At 45.3% G+C, this 19,471-nt stretch overlaps 1 protein-coding gene across 1 annotated transcript in view; it reads left to right on the top strand.

The window, feature by feature from the left end:
• LOC127655876 (rho guanine nucleotide exchange factor 2-like) overlaps positions 1 to 19,471 on the top strand; it is a 143,815-nt gene that overhangs the window by 28,013 nt on the left and 96,331 nt on the right. The window contains exon 2 of the mRNA XM_052143906.1: positions 18,722 to 18,884. Within this exon, the coding sequence (XP_051999866.1) occupies positions 18,722 to 18,884 (163 nt within the window). The remainder of the gene's footprint in view (positions 1 to 18,721; positions 18,885 to 19,471) is intronic.

Raw genomic sequence — 19,471 nt, 5'->3', positions numbered from 1 at the left:
ACCCTTTTACATTTCATATTTACTGCAGTAAACATGAGCATTTTATGTTGAACACTCTTTAATAAGCTATGTTTGTGCTTTCTTGTCATTACATTTCCAGCTGGAATTCTACAAAGGGTTTTTAAAAGCCTTTATTTGAAGTTATTTCTTGAACTCGCCCCTATGTGTTATCTCAGTCAATTCATCCTCATTTGTATGTTTTTCATTGTTCAAAAGAAAAACAAATACCATATGCACAGACAGAGTGAGAGAATAATAAAGCTGTTACTCAAATGATGCACTGCACTATGCACTTACACCGATCAGCAACAACATAGAAACCACCTGCCTAATATTGTGTAGGTCCCCGCCAAACCGTATCTCAGGATAGCATTCTGAGATTATATTCTTCTCACCACAATTGTACAGATCTAAGTTTAATCTAAGTAATCTAAAATTCCCCATTCTGATAGTTGATGTGAACATTAACTGAATCTCCTTACCCGTATCTGCAAGATTTTATGCACTGCACTGCAGCCACATGATTGGCTGATTAGATAATCACACAGATGATTGTTGGTGCCAGACGGGCTGGTTTGAGTATTTCTGTAACTGCTGATCTTCTGGGATTTTCACCCACAACAGTCTCTACAATTTACTCAGAATGGTACCAAAAGCAAAAAACATCCAGTGAGTGGAAGTCTGTGGACAGATACGCCTTGATGATGAGAGAGGTAAACAGAGAATGGCCAGACTTGTTCGAACTGACAAAGTCTACGGTAACTCAGATAACCACTCTGTACAATTGTGGTGAGAAGAATATCATCTCAGAATGCTACTCTGATATATTGTTGTCAAAAATACAGGTACTCCGGTACCAAGTCGGTACTCAAACAAAAAATTATTTACGATAACAGAATTTCTGAAGGTACCAGGGTACCGAGTACCGTGTCTATGAAAAGGGAAACATCACATATCAGCAAAAACCTGTTTGTAAACAATGCTTTCGCAATTTTCTGACGATAGGAGGGAATACATCAAACTTAATAAAGACAGACACCAGGATTGATTCAAGCAAATAAAGCAGGTGAGTTTAAAAGCATATTATCATTTGCATTAAGGCTGAAACGTTTAGTCGACATTATCGACATCGTCGAAAATACAAAATTGATGAGAAAAATGTTGATGTTGATGAATAGTTGTTTGATCTCATTTAACGTAACACGAAATCACATTAAACTGTAATGATATCGCGTGAGAGCAGCAGTTCACGCCTGATGGCGGAAGAATTACACAGATCAGTCCAGATGCACTCTAAACTTTCACAGTTTATTTTATGTAGATCCCAAATTATTAGGGAATGATAAAAAAATGTACATTCAGAAGCATGTACCGTTGTGGAATAAGTGGAGGCGGAGCTCTTTAAAGGAAACATACCGACTTAACATCTTAAATGCAATAAATTGCTTTATTAAAGTTCAAATAATACAGAAGCAGGTCATGTTAATAACTATAAACTCAGAAACTGGCATTTCTCTGTGTGGTCGGTGCCTCTTCTATGAGTTGCGGGAATGTCCCGATCTCAGGGGGAGAGATTGAAACTGTACCTGGCTGAGAGAAACTCTGCCTCGGTTGCTCCTCCCTCGCGCGCGCACGCTGAAAGTAGCAAGATTACAATGCAGTTGTTCGCGACTTAATCATAATATCTATATATATATATGGATATATGGTCACTATGCATTTCTTATCATGAAGAAATTTGGCAATATGCAGTTTTGAGAGCACTTTGCAAATTAGTTTGTAAATTGTTTTTTATTAATTCTATTGTATGCTTGTTTATTTAGGCTTTTTTTAGTACTTGGTAAAAACTTAAATTAAAAGTTGCAAAAGTTGAAGCAAATCTTATGTAAGTATATAATACTTAAGCATACATTGTTAGCTGTGAATGATCAGTTATCAATATCTGCCACAATGAGCTGTGAATGAACAGTTATCATATCGGCCACAATGAGCTGTGAATTATCAGTTATCGTATCGGCCACAATGAGCTGTGAATGATCAGTTATCAATATCTGCCACAATGAGCTGTGAATGATTAGTTATCGTATCGGCCACAATGAGCTGTGAATGATCTGTTATCGTATCGGCCACAATGAGCTGTGAATGATCAGTTATTGTATCGGCCACAATGAGCTGTGAATGATCAGTTATCATATCGGCCACAATGAGCTGTGAATGATCAGTTATCAATATCTGCCACAATGAGCTGTGAATGAACAGTTATCGTATCGGCCACAATGAGCTGTGAATTATCCGTTATCGTATCGGCCAGTTCATTTAACATAGAAACTAACATGCTTTAGTTATATAACATGTTATAGTTACATGCTATTTTTTATCATGTTTATAATTTTGTTTATTATAATTCTGTTAGCTTTCTTATTTTTTCTATTGATTTTATTTTCAAAAGGGAGACTTTTTTTTTACACATACTTCAATAAAATAAATGGTTTCAAGTTTCAATTATAATAAAGTGTTTGCTTAAAAATTAATAAGTAAATAAAATAACCCTTCTGTTTTCACTAATTATAGTAATTGTGTAATACCGTATACCGAGATACCGTGAAACCGTGATGAAAATCTCATACTGTTGCAACCCTAATGTGTAATATGTCTGGTTTTATGTGAGTAAGCTAAGTAGATGTTTGTGGGCAATGTATAAAACGAATCGGTTACCTAACGTAACCTCGGCTCTCTCTAGATGAGGGAACGAGTATTGCGTGAGCTAGCTTACGCTACGGGAAAGATTCATCTTTTCTGAGATATTGAAGCCAAAAAATTATCCTTAATTTTGTATCATTTGTCAACGCAGTGCAGCAACTGCAGACCTTGAGCGGGCTAGCTAGCGAGCTCATTGGTTGCTCTGCGGCAACTGCTGCAGCCTATAGACGAACTTGGGCTGAACTCGCGTCCAATGAGAGGCGTCCTGCGCTACTGCATCAAAGCCCGCCAAAATGGGCATGGCTAGAGTGCATATAAGTGTAGTTCGTAGGCTGGAACCCTGGTTTTCATTGAATGAAGCGAAAGTCACTCGTGGCGCGAGCACGGCCGGCTACGCAATACTCGTTCCCTCATCTAGAGAGAACCGAGGTTACGTTAGGTAACCGATTCGTTCTCTTACGAGAGGTTCTCTCGTATTGCATAAGCTAGCTTACGCTACGGGAACCCATTGTCAACGGCGTGCGCGCCAAGCATCCACTGCATGAGCCCCGGGGTTGGGGGGACCCGGGGGAGCCCTTGTGAGTGGGGAAATAATATTTGGCCGGCAAGAGTGCGGGCCAGCGTGTGTGTAATACATAAGCACATAGTGGGAAGGGAACGACAGAGCGCCGGTGCCGGTCTGTGTGGAATGAGTCCCATCAGTGCAGCTCACCAGGGGAGCTGTAGCATATTAAACCGCTAGTAGTTTTGCCTGCAGGGCGGGCACTTCCAGATTGTAAAATCTGACAAAGGTGGAGAGGGAAGCCCAGCCCCCTGCCACACATATGTCGTGAATGGAAATCCCGCTGGACCATGCCCACGATGAGGCCATGCCTCTAGTGGAGTGAGCCCTAATGCCCAACGGGCATGGCAGGTCTTTGACGCCGTATGCGGCAGCAATAGTGTCCACTATCCATCTAGACAGTGTCTGTTTCGAGGCGGCGAGACCTTTGGTGCGCCCTCGAACGAAACGAAAAGCTGCTCAGAGCGCCTGAAAGAGGCGGAGCGCGCAGTATACAATCTCAGTGCTCTGACTGGGCAAAGGAGATTGGCGTCGCGTTCGCTATCGGATGCTGGCAGCGCCGATAGGGAAATGAACTGTGCTCTGAAAGGAGTACCGATCACCTTGGGAACATAGCCGTGTCTAGGCTTTAAAATGACCTTGGAGTCACTTGGTCCGAACTCAAGACACGCAGCGCTGACAGACAGCACGTGAAGGTCTCCCACACGTTTGACTGATGACAGGGCAGTCAGAAAAACGGTTTTGAGTGAAAGGTATTTCAAATCCACGGATTGAAGCGGTTCGAAAGGGGGGGCTTTCATAGTTTCGAGAACTATAGAAAGATCCCAGATAGGAACCGATGGGGTGCGCGGGGGGTTCATCCTTCTAGCTCCCTTGAGGAAGCGGATGACCAGCTCGTTTTTTCCCAGTGACTGGCCATGCAGGGGTTCGGCGAACGCCGCGACGGCCGCCACATACACTTTGAGCGTGGATGGGGATCTGCCCTTATCCAGCAGCTCTTGTAAAAACACGAGCAGCGACGACACCCCACATGTCCGTGGGTCCAGGTCTCTGTCGGTGCACCATTTTGAAAACACAGACCATTTTGACACATAGAGTCTTCTCGTGGAAGGGGCTCTAGCGTGTATGATGGTGTTTATTACCCCTTCTGGCAGAGCGACGGGTAGTCGTTGATCACCCACGCGTGCAGCCCCAGCGCTCTGGGTGGGGATGCCAGATCGTGCCGCGAGCTTGAGAGAGGAGATCTGCTCTCACTGGGATGGGCCACGGCGCTGTCAGTGACAGCTGCGTAAGCTCCGGGAACCATGTCTGATTCTCCCAACGCGGGCTATGAGGAGCACCGAGTGACGCTGCTTCCCTGATCCTCTGCATTACCTGTGGCAATAGCGAGACGGGAGGGAAGGCGTAAAGCAGGCGGTTGGGCCAGTCCTGGGCCAGCGCGTCCTCGCTTCGAGAAAAATATTGGGCAGTGAGAGTTCTCTTCTGACGCAAAGAGGTCTATCTCTGCTCTGCCGAATATGCGCCATAACTTCTGGACTGTTTGAGCGTGCAGGGACCATTCCCCTGGAGGAATATTGTCTCTGGACAGTCTGTCTGGGCCGTCGTTCAGGTGGCCTGGCACGCGCGTCGCCCTCAGCGAGCGCATGTGGCACTGGGACCAACTCAGTATGCGTTTCGGTCAGATGGAAGAGGTTCCTGGATCTGACACCGCCCTGACGGTTTAGGTAGGATACCACAGATCTGTTGTCCGAACGGACCAGGACGTGGTGACCCTGAATGACCGGAGAAAGCGCATAGCGCGTACTCGACCGCTATCATTTCCAGACAATTTATGTGAAGGAGCTTTTCCTGAACTGACAATAGGCCAAAAACCGGAGAGCCCTCGCGAGACCGCGCCCCAACCCGTGTTGGACGCGTCTGTCGAGATGACTTTTCGGCGAGATACAGCTCCCATCGTCACTCCCCGCTGATACCATTCGGCCACTGTCCAGGGCTGCAGAGCTGAAATACAGGTCTGAGTCACCTTGATCGGCTGGCGGCCTGTGGCCCAAGCCCGGCAGAAGCGCTGGTGTTTAGCCAATGCTGAAGCGGGCGATGCGCACTAAACCCAGCTGAAGTACTGCTGCGGCTGAGGCCATGTAACCTAGCACTCTCTGAAATTTTTTCAGAGGCGTGAGGCTGTTCATCTGAAAGGACGCGGCTAGTCGCTGAACACGGCGCGCTGTGTAGATAAGCGAGCCATCATTGCCACGGAGTCTAGTTCTATTCCAAGGTAGGAAATTGCCTGACTGGGCTGTAGTGAGCTCTTGGTCCAATTGACTGCAAGACCCAAACTGTTCAGATGGCTGAGGAGAACTGTTCTGTGAGACAGAAGCTCCGTATGTGACTGTGCCATAATCAGCCAGTCGTCCAAATAGTTCAGAATTCGCAAGCCCTGACTCCGCAGGGGTGCGAGCGCCGCATCCATGCACTTCGTGAAAGTACGGGTGCTAAAGACAGGCTGAACGGAAGGACGGTGTATTGATAAACCTGGCCGCCGGCTGAATCTCAAGAATGGCCTGTGACGGGGATTTATCTGAATCTGAAAGTAGGCATCTTTCAGATCGAGAGAGATAAACCAGTCCCCTGGCGCGTATGCGCGAGGAGTTTCCTGATTGTAAGCATTTTGAACGGTCTTTTTGCAAGCACCTTGTTCAAACCCTTGAGATCTAATATTGGTCTGAGGCCGCCGTCTTTCTTGGGAACAAGAAAATAACGGCTGTAAAACCCCGACTCGCTCAGCGAAGGTGGCACTCTCTCTATGGCCCTTTTGCACAGAAGGTTTGCTATTTCTGAACGAAGCATGCAGGCTGCTTCCGTGTTCACAATAGTTTCGAGACGCGCTCTGAAGCGAGGAGGGCGGCGATCGAACTGTAGCAAATAGCCCTGTTTTATTGTGCTTAACACCCATTTGGATATCCCTGGGATAGCTTCCCACGCTTTGAAGCGTAACGCTAGAGGGTGAATGGCCAAATCGCCCTGATTGCTGCACACAGTGCGCTGAACAGAATGTGTGAGCGCGCTTACTGTGCTTATGCATGACTGCTCGCAGACAGCAGGGACACGCTGTTCTGTGAGTGACTTCCCGATTGAGGTGAATGGGGAAAGAGTCACATCTGTTAAGTGATGCGCGAGCATAGTCACAGGCACGGGACTTACATACAGAGAAGTGTTTGCTGGCCGTGTGACAGAGCGGGCAGAGAATGGGCGCGTGCACGTATTTGTCAGCGCGTTTATTGACTCGAGCGGGCTGTGTCCGCTTTATGTGAGTGGGCTCTGATCGGGACACGGGAAGTGTAATGCTTGTGTGTAGAGGTGAACACTGGATTGTGGGCACATTTTCTACACATAAGGCTGGTCGTGTGACAGAGCGGCCAGAGAAGGGGCGCGCGCACGGATTCGTGGGCGCGTTTATTGACTCTAACACTCGAGTGGGCTGTGTCCGCTTTATGTGAGTGAGCTCTGATAGGAACACGGGAAGTGTAATGCTTGTGTGTAGGGGTGAACACTGGATTGTGGGCACATTTTCTACACATAAGGCATGTTTGCTCTTTACAAGATTTCTTTGGGTCGCCGTGAAAACGGCGTTTGAGTGCAGGCAAGCGGGCAGTATCACCGGCTTGTTGGCTGCTGAATCCACCACTGTAGTAGCCTGAGAGAGGGGACTGACAGGGGCGAAGCTTTGACGGTGGTCCGGCCGTGGCGGGACTGAGCCGTCATTTTTTCAACAAGGCTAGGAGGACTTCGGTTGCTCAGGTTTCAGCGCAACCTTAGGCCGAGGCCCGCGGGGGGGCGGCGGTCTGCGGCGGCTGTCTGAGCACGATCGAGGGCGGCCGCCCTGTCGACGCTGAGAAGTCTGACTTTGTTGAGCTGGGCGCTGTGAAGAGGCTCGTGCAGGAGGCTGGTCACGTGGGCGGCCTGCAGAGGAGCTAGCGCGACGCGGCAGGAAGAGGTTCATGGCTTGGGTGGCTTTCTGGACTTCTGAAAAGCGGTCAACAATGCCAGTCAATGCGAAGCCGAAGAGACCGGTCGGAGAGAGCGGTGCGTTGAGGAACGTGGAGCGCTCTGCTTCTCCCATGTCGGCTAGCGTTAGCCACAGGTGTCTCTCGGTCACAGTCAGCGAGGCCATGCACTTCCCTAGAGCTTGGGCTGCAGCATTGGTGGCGCGAAGGGCGAGGTCCGTCGCGCTTCTTAGATCTGTAACAGCCTCTGGGTGCCTGCCTTTCTCATCCCACTCCCGAAGAAGGTCCGCTTGGAGGATCTGTAAGACGGCCATGGAGTGCAGAGCAGATGCGGCTTGGCCGGGCGGCGAATAGGCGCGGCCAACATAGGCGGAAGTCGCTCTGCAGGCCTTAGACGGGAGCACTGGCTTAGACCGCCATCTCGCAGAGGGCGGGCAAAGGTGTGCTGCTACCGAATCCTCGACCGGGGGGATGGAGGAGTAGCCCTTCTCGGTGGCGCCGTCCACCAAAGCGAGAGGGGTGGAGACGTGGGAACGGATCGTGGCCGAGAAGGCGCGTTCCACGACTTTGCCATCTCAGTGTGGAGTTCCGGCAGGAAGGGAGTGGCCCGGGCCGCGGGTGTTGCGCGGCGACAGCTCTGAAGAAAGCAGCCGTCGAGTCTGTTGGGAGCCTGCTCAGGGGGTGGTGACCACTCGAGCCCGAGGCGGTCGACGGCCTGTGTGAGGAGGCGTGTTAGTTCCCCTTCGACTCCGGCGCGGGTCCTGCTGGATTCCTGGGCCGAGGAGGAGGCGTGGGATCCTGACCACTCCTCGCTGTCCGAAGCCATGATGGAACAGCCCTTATCCTCCGCCTCGTCCTCCGAGATGGCCGCAGTGTGGCCGCTGGGCGGCAACTGTGCGTCCCGGGGGGGCTTGGAGGGTGAGAGCGATGCTCGAGGGGGAGGCTCCGGCGAGGCAGTCGCTTCTATCACCGGTTCTGGCAGCCTTTGGGAGCGGGCGCTTTTCCTGCGCTGGGCGAACGTAAGGCGGCGGGCGGCTTCGGTTCTGAGCGCTTCGAGTCGAGCCCGCAGGGTCGACGTCGGAAGCTCCTTGCAGAGGTCGCATCCGCCTTCAGCGAGGGCGAGCTCTGCATGCCCCAGTCCCAGGCAGAGAGCGCAGATGATATGGCGGTCTCCGGCACTGAGAGGGGCGCGGCATGAAGCGCAAGTGGTGCGAGGCATCTTAAAAAAGACACTCGTTACTCTTTTGTGAAGTTCGTTAAGAACTAGCTTGCTCTAAAAAAGGATACTTCGCCGGATGGCGTAGCTCGCAGGATGGCTGAAGGTGGCGAAGACGGCCGGCTTCTTCGAGTGCTGTCCAAGCTTGCTAGATGCCCCTCGAATGGCGATGCGGCTTTCAGTTCAGAGATGCGAAGAGCTTCGCTGAAGAGATGAAAATCAGGGTTCCAGCCTACGAACTACGCTTATATGCACTCTAGCCGCGCCCATTTTGGCGGGCTTTGATGCAGTAAGCGCGCGGACGCCTCTCATTGGACGCGAGTTCGCCCAAGTTCGTCTATAGGCTGCAGCAGTTGCCGCAGAGCAACCAATGAGCTCGCTAGCTAGCCCGCTCAAGGTCTGCAGTTGCTGCACTGCGTTGACAAATGATACAAAATTAAGGATAATTTTTGGGCTTCAATATCTCAAAAAAGATGAATCTTTCCCATAGCGTAAGCTAGCTTACGCAATACGAGAGAACCTCTCGTAAGAGAACTAGAGGATAGTGATTGATTTGTAAGATTAATGAATAAGTGTCTTTGAAATCCATCCCAAATTAATTGAAGAAGTGCAGATAAATGAGGTGTCCATTTTAATTGGCTGTTGAAGGCTTTGTTTAGCAGTAATTTATCATCTGTGTGTTCCATTTTAAGAGAAGTAAAGCTGTTCGATTGGACACAGGGCTTCTAAAGAACTCCAGGCATGATTTAACTGTCTGTTTGTAGTAACAAGTGTTAATAGTCTAGCTTATTACACAATGGTACAAGGATCCCCCTGATCAGAATTCAACCCTGCAGCAAAAGCCACCCGATCTGTAACCATTAAGCAACACCACCCTCATGAATAAACAGTTAGTGAGGAAGGAACATTAAAGAGGTCATGTCATGCATTTTTATTTTATTTTATCATTTTCCTTGAGGGTCACTTATAATATAGTATGTTGTATTACATTACCTATTTCCACATTGTCTCTGGGCCTTTGTCTTAAACACTTGGTTTGGAATGCTATGTGTTTCCACAACTAGGAAAACAACTGCTTCTGGGGGTTTTACTCATCATCGTTGTTAAACAAAAAAGTAAACGACAACAGTAGTATCACTTTCAGAGTTGGAGTACCTCTACCGCTCTCTCTTTTAACATACCGATTACGTATGTTGTGGAGGCAGGACTATTAACACCACGTTGTGACATAACTTTGTGGCCAATTTTGAAATGAGATGTTTTTGTGGATAAATACACAATAAATGCACTTTTTGGCTGGAGAGAACGCTTTGAGTTTCTGAAACTTACAGTATGTTTTTATAGAACAATGTCCTCTTATATGACAAAATATCATAATACTGTATATGATATGAAATATTTGATTCCTGATGACATGACCCCTTTAACATGGCTCTGTTCTAGAGCAGTGTCATTAGGGCTGGGTATCGATAGAGAGTTACCGATTTGATTACATTTTGATTTGATTCAGATTTCGATATGATTTGATTCTGATTGATGTGTCTCTCTCAGCTAAGCTTTTGATTATACAGGGTCTAACTTGGTAATGTAACTTGGTACATTACAAAAATATGAATGGAAAAAAATTAACAATAGGGCCCAAAGTATGCTTTTCAATTATTACAAGGCCCAAAATATGCTGTTCAATTTTTCAGCTATTTATTTAAAAGATGTCATTATCAACACAAAAATAAACTGTACAGTAAACTTTAAAGGAAAAGTTAAATATCAATCTTACGATTTTAAGAACTGATATCAGGATTGTTAAATTGTCACAAACACTGGTGAAGGCACCTCCCCCTTCAGCCACCGGAGATCTGATACACCGGAGTATTGACCGTAAAGACTGCATTTCCCATAAGCCCACATACCTAGGTCTGATTATGCTACAGCTGTTCCTTGTTGCCTCTTCCCTATTTAAATCATGTCTGTTTACCCCTTCATTGCGAAGTCTTGTTTTGCTCCGGCTACAATTCCAAGTGTTTATCCTGTTTCCAGTTCTGTCTATCATGTATCAACCCAGCTTCGTCTCTGTACCTCGTTTGTTTGCCGCCTGCCCTGTATTAGTATTGCCTGTTCTAGTTTATCGAGTGTTTGCTGCCTGCCCTGATCTTCTGCCTGCCATTACTCTGATTCTGCCTGCTTCTACATACCTGTTTACCTGTGCTTGACCATTGCCTGTATGACTGTATGAGTGTTTATCATTAAACTGCTGATGGATCCCAACCTGCCTGAGTCTTCGTTACAGAAGACTTCGCCTAACACCGATCCAGCGGTAATTTCCCGCATTGCGGAGGAACTCACGGCCCAAGCGAATCAGTTGTCAGCACAACAACACCAGCTCGCTCGACTTACCTCAGCAGTAGAGGAGATGATGCGCTCCATGCAGACGCAGCCCCAGCCTGCTCCCATACCGGCGCCCGCAATACCTCAAGCCAGCGCGGCTGCCGCGATTGCCCCGCACTTCCTAGCCTCCACCGGCCCACGACTTGCGCTACCCGAGAAGTTTGATGGCACACCGTCAAGATGTAAGGGATTCTTCATGCAGTGCTCGGTTTTCCTCTCGCAACAACCGGCACTGTATCCCACTGATGAGAGTAAAATTCTCTTTATGAGCTCCGTGCTCACAGGGAGAGCCCTCGACTGGGCTACCGCGGTCTGGACCAACCAGGGGTTCGCCCAGTTTTCCTTTGACTCCTTCAGGCAGGGTTTGATTGACGTCTTTGATCACCCTGAGGGCAGCAAGAACGCAGGCGAGCAGCTTCTGGCTCTCCGACAGGGAAGTCGCATGGCGGCGGATTACGCACTCTCCTTTCGCACCCTCGCCGCTCAAACCGGTTGGCTGGAATCCACTCACAAACTCCTCTTCCGGCAGGGTCTGAACGCGGAACTCCAATCCGAGCTGGCCTGTCAAGATGAGGGACTCTTACTAGATCAATTTGTCTCATTGCCGATCTGCATTGACAGCCTCATCTGCTCCAGACGTCCAGCTCGGTGGTCCCCAGCCCGGCGGTCCACACCTTTCCCTATGGGACACCAACATCACGATACATCGGAGCCCATGCAGGTCGACCGAACCCACATCTCTCCAGAAGAAAGAGAACGCCGTTTCTCCAATCGCCTCTGCCTATACTGTGGCCAAGCTGGACATCAACGCGCCAGCTGCCCAACACGGCCATCACCACCACAACGGTCCGGGGTGAGTCTGTTAATTTCCTCTACTCAGTCTAGAACCTGCCTCGAAGTACCCGTTAAGCTCACTTACCTATCGTCCAGTGCCGGCACGCATGCTATGATTGATTCAGGAGCGGCGGGCAACTTCATTGACGAAAATTTCTGTAAACAGCACCACATTCCCCTGACGGCTTGCTCTCCTTCTTTGACAGTGGCAGCACTAGATGGTCGCCCCCTGGGTTCCGGCCGAGTGTGTTACACCACCACCGACATTCTCCTGCAGGTGGGTGTATTACACACTGAGACCACGCGCTTCTATGTCCTTCACTCCCCCCATAACCCAGTAATTCTTGGTCTTCCCTGGCTCCGATTACACGAACCACAAATTTCATGGCGGGACAGTCAAATCACGCAGTGGGGTCCTGACTGCTCGGCGAAATGTCTGAAACCTGTTCTACCTACCACGGTGGGGGCCACCAACATCTTAAGGGGGTCTAGCGCCTCCTCCCTGATACCCCCAGCATACGCTGACTTGAGTGAGGCTTTCAGCAAGGCCAAGGCGTCACTACTTCCGCCTCACCGCCCCAGCGACTGCGCCATCGAACTCAAGCCAGGGGCTGCACCGCCCCGTGGCAGAGTCTTCCCCTTGTCGGAACCCTGCCATTACTCTGATTCTGCCTGCTTCTACATACCTGTTTACCTGTGCTTGACCATTGCCTGTACAACTACTGAGTGTTTATCATTAAACTGCTGATGGATCCCAACCTGCCTGAGTCTTCGTTACATAAATTATGTCTCTCAGTATTAAAATGCTTAATTGTGATTAATATATTTTTTTAAGTTAATCATGATTAATCACAGTTTTTTACACTCTCTCTCTCTCTGTCTCTTATTCTCTCTCTCTCTCTCTGCTCTCTCTCTTTCTATATATATATATATATATATATATATATATATATATATATATATATATATATATATATATATATAGTGGGTACGGAAAGTATTCAGACCCCCTTAAATTTTTCACTCTTTGTTATATTGCAGCCATTTGCTAAAATCATTTAAGGTCATTTTTTTTCCTCATTATTGTACACACAGTACCCCATATTGACAGAAAAACACAGAATTGTTGACATTTTTGCACATTTATTATAAAAGAAAAACTGAAATATCACATGGTCCTAGTATTCAGACCCTTTGCTGTGACACTCATATATTTAACTCTGTGCTGTCCATTTCTTCTGATCATCCTTGAGGTGGTTCTACACCTTCAATTGAGTCCAGCTGTGTTTGATTATACTGATTGGAATTGATTAGGAAAGCCACACACCTGTCTATATAAGACCTTACAGCTCACAGTGCATGTCAGAGCAAATGAGAATCATGAGGTCAAAGGAACTGCCTGAAGAGCTCAGAGACAGAATTGTGGCAAGGCACAGATCTGGCCAAGGTTACAAAAAAATGTCTGCTGCCCTTAAGGTTCATAAGAGCACAGTGGCCTCCATAATCCTTAAATGGAAGACGTTTGGGACGACCATTACTACGAACCCTTCCTAGAGCTGGCCGTCCGGCCAAACTGAGCTATCGGTGGAGAAGAGCCTTGGTGAGAGAGGTAAAGAAGAACCCAAAGATCACTGTGGCTGAGCTCCAGAGATGCAGTCGGGAGATGGGAGAAAGTTGTAGTAAGTCAACCATCACTGCAGCCATCCACCAGTCGGGGCTTTATGGCAGAGTGGCCCGACGGAAGCCTCTCCTCAGTGCAAGACACATGAAAGCCCGCATGGAGTTTGCTAAAAAACACCCGAAGGACTCCAAGATGGTGATAAATGAGGTTATCTGGTCTGATGAGACCAAGATAGAACTTTTTGGCCTTAATTCTAAGCGGTATGTGTGGAGAAAACCAGGCACTGCTCATCACCTGTCCAATACAGTCTCAACAGTGAAGCATGGTGGTGGCAGCATCATGCTGTGGGGGTGTTTTTCAGCTGCAGGGTTGCAATCGAGGGAAAGATGAATGTGGCCAAGTACAGGGATATCCTGGATGAAAACCTTCTCCAGAGTGCTCTGGACCTCAGACTGGGCTGAAGGTTCACCTTCCAACAAGACAATGACCCTAAGCACACTGAGTATCTAAGTGTGACACCTAAGTATCTGTCAACATTTGGGTACACAAATCCGGGAGAGGGAAAGGGGGGTGCTGGATGGCAGAGGCAGGCTAAATACTATAGAAATTGTGCCGTTGTGATTTAACGTAATTTTTCCCACCGTGTCCGATATTAAAATCAGTGCGACACACATTGCAAAAGGATATGACTTCGGGATATGAAATTAATTTCTTCCATCCAGCTGTTGTTAAATGTACATGTATATTTTGTTTTTATCACCGGAGCACCAGCTGAGTCTTCTCCTCCCATCTACCAGTGATGCTTGATTTAACATCCTGCGTCTACTGCCTGCGCAGATATCAACAGCGCAAATGGGTTGTAGGTTGCCAGATTGTGGTCATAAATGATTTGTAATGTGTATGATGTGTTGATTGTGTGAGTAGGATGCGTTTCATTCAAGATCTGGCAACTGGACCACCTTGGAATAATATATTGATGTGATTATTCATATAACGTGGTTTGGGCCATACAAATTACGGGAGTTTTTTTGGGAGAAATAACAAAACGGGAGACTCCCGGGAAAAACGGGAGTGTTGACAGGTATGCAAGCCGTTCCCGAAGCAGTGCTCAGTTTTACAACTGATATTTGTACATCTAACGTAGGTTGAGCATATTGGACACTTCAGTTTTTCAGATCTATGGAATTGTTTTGTTAGATGAGTAAGAAAGAGGAAAAGGTCCATTTATAAAAAATAGTGGAAAATGACATCTGTTACAGTGAGGAAAATAAGTATTTGAACACCCTGCTATTTTGCAAGTTCTCCCACTTAGAAATCATGGAGGGGTCTGAAATTGTCATCGTAGGTGCATGTCCACTGTGAGAGACATAATCTAAAAAAACAAATCCAGAAATCACAATGTATGATTTTTTAACTATTTATTTGTATGATACAGCTGCAAATAAGTATTTGAACACCTGAGAAAATCAATGTTAATATTTGGTACAGTAGACTTTGTTTGCAATTACAGAGGTCAAACGTTTCCTGTAGTTTTTCACCAGGTTTGCACACACTGCAGGAGGGATTTTGGCCCACTCCTCCACACAGATCTTCTCTAGATCAGTCAGGTTTCTGGGCTGTCGCTGAGAAACACTGAGTTTGAGCTCCTTCCAAAGATTCTCTATTGGGTTTAGGTCTGGAGACTGGCTAGGCCACGCCAGAACCTTGATATGCTTCTTACAGAGCCACTCCTTGGTTATCCTGGCTGTCTGCTTCGGGTCATTGTCATGTTGGAAGACCCAGCCTCGACCCATCTTCAATGCTCTAACTGAGGGAAGGATGTTGTTCCCCAAAATCTCGCCATACATGGCCCCGGTCATCCTCTCCTTAATACAGTGCAGTCAGCCCTGTCCCATGTGCAGAAAAACACCCCCAAAGCATGATGCTACCACCCCCATGCTTCACAGTAGGGATGGTGTTCTTGGGATGGTACTCATCATTCTTCTTCCTCCAAACACGGTTAGTGGAATTATGACCAAAAAGTTCTATTTTGGTCTCATCTGACCACATGACTTTCTCCCATGGCTCCTCTGGATCATCCAAATGGTCATTGGCAAACTTAAGACGGGCCTTGACATGTGCTGGTTTAAGCAGGGGAACCTTCCGTGCCATGCATGATTTCAAACAATGACGTCTTAGTGTATTACCAACAGTAACCTTGGAAACGGTGGTCCCAGCTCTTTTCAGGTCATTGACCAGCTCCTCCCGTGTAGTTCTGGGCTGATTTCTCACCTTTCTTAGAATCATTGAGACCCCACAAGGTGAGATCTTGCATGGAGCCCCAGTCCGAGGGAGATTGACAGTCATGTTTAGCTTCTTCCATTTTCTAATGATTGCTCCAACAGTGGACCTTTTTTCACCAAGCTGCTTGGCAATTTCCCCGTAGCCCTTTCCAGCCTTGTGGAGGTGTACAATTTTGTCTCTAGTGTCTTTGGACAGCTCTTTGGTCTTGGCCATGTTAGTAGTTGGATTCTTACTGATTGTATGGGGTGGACAGGTGTCTTTATGCAGATAACGACCTCAAACAGGTGCATCTAATTTAGGATAATAAATGGAGTGGAGGTGGACATTTTAAAGGCAGACTAACAGGTCTTTGAGGGTCAGAATTCTAGCTGATAGACAGGTGTTCAAATACCTATTTGCAGCTGTATCATACAAATAAATAGTTAAAAAATCATATATTGTGATTTCTGGATTTTTTTTTTTAGATTATGTCTCTCACAGTGGACATGCACCTACGATGACAATTTCAGACCCCTCCATGATTTCTAAGTGGGAGAACTTGCAAAATAGCAGGGTGTTCAAATACTTATTTTCCTCACTGTATATAAAGCAACTCATTTGCAGTTAATTGTTATTTCTACCTCTTTCCAGTCAGAGCACTTTATTTTGAGAGTTGTTTAAGTGAGAGAAGATCCTGTAACTTAGTGCAGTTTGGGGGAAATTGTAATGTTTAATAATTTATTTTATTATGAAAATAAAATTTAGCATTGAAGAAAGGTAGATATTGTTTGTATATGTGGTCAATAATAGTTCTTAGAAAGAAAATCGGAATCGGAAAAAATAGGTATCGGCAGGTCACACTTGCAAAAAATCGGAAATCCAAATCGGCCAAGAAAATTGCAATCGGTGCATCTCTAATGTATATATATATATATATATATATGCTTATTTTCCTGTCAAAATGCATTTATTTCCATCTTAGGAAAGAAAACAAAGCAATATGTTACAATATTGCTTTATTAATATTTTCCAAACAAAGCCTTTCACAGTATAAAATCAGGAATGCACTAAAATATCCCCAATTCATCTAAATTTTAACATTTGAGGTTGACTTATTGAATGATTTAGTCACCATAGGTTAAGTATTCATTCATATTTTAATTCATTTCATATTTCAATATTCTCTATATATCTCATAATTTTACGTAAAAAATATGAATCTCATAACATTTATGCATTTTTAACTGCTGTGTAAAATAATTTATTCCTGCTCTGTGAAAATACACCTAATTGCCACATCAGATGCAGCTTCTGTGTCACCTTTGCTGTGTAAAGATTACTTTAGTCCCCATATGTTTAGTATTCATTGCAATGGGCATTAAATCTCTTATACTCTCATCCTCCACAAATTGATCTGCTGGAAGACTGTGGCTATCCGCTTTCCTACAGCAATCCTGAAGAGTCGTTCATGATTTGCGTCCAAGCGTCAACACCAGTGTTCAGCGTTGCCGAGTGATCGTTAAGAGTTTCTGAAAGTACTTGATTTCTATCACAAGTTCAATCTAGGCTTGTTTTGTACATCAATTGAGCATTATAGAGCTCCATTCTCAATAATTTTATCACTGACAGGGAAGCGCTTTTGTGGTTTGTGTGTCAGTGTAATGATTCGGGCAGACACATCGCAAAGGTTCCGCACTCCCAACAAGTGTTAATGCTGTATTAACTGTAAACGCGTTAATCACGGTTAAGAAAAATGTATGTGTTAAACATTTTTATTTATCGCATGTGTTTAACACGTTAATTCCGACAGCACTAATTTAAATCAATATTTTCTTTATATATATTATATATTTACGTTTACAGTCTGTTTTGGGCATTGGTAGCTGGATCTAAATAGACTTTTTAAAGTTTTTTTAAGGGCCATCATTGTTATCAGACATGAAAATTGAAATATCCTCACTATTAAATATTAAAGTATTAATATATACAGTGTAGATAGATAGATAGATAGATAGATGGATGGATGGATGGATGGATGGATGGATGGATGTTGATTTGGACCCGAAGAGAAAGTCTTCGTTGCCCTCGCTCATCGATAAGCCTTGGCCGTAAAACACCCTGTTGCCAGATTGTGGTTTGTCCCTCCTCGGACACTGTCCTTGGTACTCACCACTGCTGACAGTGACAGGTAGCACCCCACAAGCCTTTCCGTTTCAGAGGTGCTCTGACAAAGTAGTGTGGACATAATTTGGCACTTGTCAAAGTCGCTCAGGTCTTTACTCCTGCCCATTTCTCCTGCATTCAACATGCTGACTATGAGAACTGATTTTTCATTTACTGTCTAAATCTACCCAGACCTTGACATGTGGCATTGTTAGGAGATGATAAATGTTATTCCAATGTTATGAGTGGTCATAATGTTTTTGCTCATCATTGGATACAGTACTGTGCAAAAGTTTTAGGCACTTGTGAAAAATGTCTTAAAAATAATGCCATAAATATAATTTATCAATTAACGTCATAAAAGTCCAGTAAACATAAAATAAGCTAAATCCATCTTTCAAACACAGTTTATTTGCTTTGTCACAGTTCATCTATGTATTCAGTCTCAATTGCTTCTGTCTCTTTAAGTAATCTCAGACTGACTCAATGTTCAGTGGGGGGCTTTGTGGGAGCCATGACATCTGTTGCAGGGGTTAGATCTTTTCTATTTGCAAAAGTAATAAAGTCTAAAATGTATTTTTCCTATTGACACACTAAAGCTGAAGATATAAATAACCATCTTCTTTTAGAAACATCTTCAACAATCAAAATCAAAACAAGCAAGTAAACCCCCCTATTATTTATAAAAAACATGTGAATGTTTTAAGCTGCAACCTCCCCCAATGTTCAAGCCAAATCTATGCCCTTGACCGTTACAAAAATGACTGAAAACAAGTAGTTCATCTTATGGCATGCACCAGTTTCCCTTTTTTTTTTTTTTACTGGTCCAATACTAATTCAGATACCTTAACTCAGGGTATCAGTCAATATTTTATGGATCCCTGTCAAATGAAATAGTATTTTTAATATAGAAATCATCGTTATTATAATTAGTTTTATTTCTCAACTGATTTTCTTCCTTTAATATGTATGTGCAGAACAAAGAGAAGGAGCGACTGAAGGCACGGGAGAAAGAGACAAAGGAACGTGAGGTACGTTACAGTAACGGTCACCTGTTCACCTCGCTCACAGTGTCAGCCACCACCCTCTGCTCCGCCTGCAACAAGAGCATCACTGCAAAAGAAGCCCTCAGCTGCCCCAGTGAGTCACACATGACACTTACACACTCATTCCAACACATGATGTCTCATCAGACGTCTGTCAATACTGAGAGATAAAAGAGGGAATGTTTCTCATAATAACATTAAATTAATAGATGTTGAACTCCTGTGTGCTGTTTAACACTGCAGAAATGCTACTTTCACTCTGGGACAGTTCATTCACCACCAATTAGGTGCATCCAAACAGGTGGAAATGAGAATTAGGTACCACTATATTTTAGGGATCATAAATTAGACAGTAATTACTAATAACTAATAATTACTAGGGCTGTCAATCGATTAAAATAAACAAATGTAATCAAATTATTTACATGGTATGTCAAGTAATTAATTAAATGTAATTCATCACACATAAATATTAAATATCATCACACATAAAGCAAATATAAAATAACAATAATTCAATATATAAAGAATAAATAATTATAAATAAAATATACACCTGCATCAGACGGATGCTTTTGGAGCATCTCATTTGCATTGCGTCATAAACATACCGTTTTTAGGTCACTGTGTCAAGTTTGAAACTCAGACTTTGTTCACATAGGCAGAAAGAATCAGATTTTT

This window comes from Xyrauchen texanus, chromosome 15 (genome assembly GCF_025860055.1).
Source record: "Xyrauchen texanus isolate HMW12.3.18 chromosome 15, RBS_HiC_50CHRs, whole genome shotgun sequence".
NCBI lineage: Eukaryota > Metazoa > Chordata > Actinopteri > Cypriniformes > Catostomidae > Xyrauchen > Xyrauchen texanus.
The sequence above is the reverse complement of the archived record's forward strand: the minus strand, read 5'-3'. Positions and strand labels throughout refer to the sequence as shown.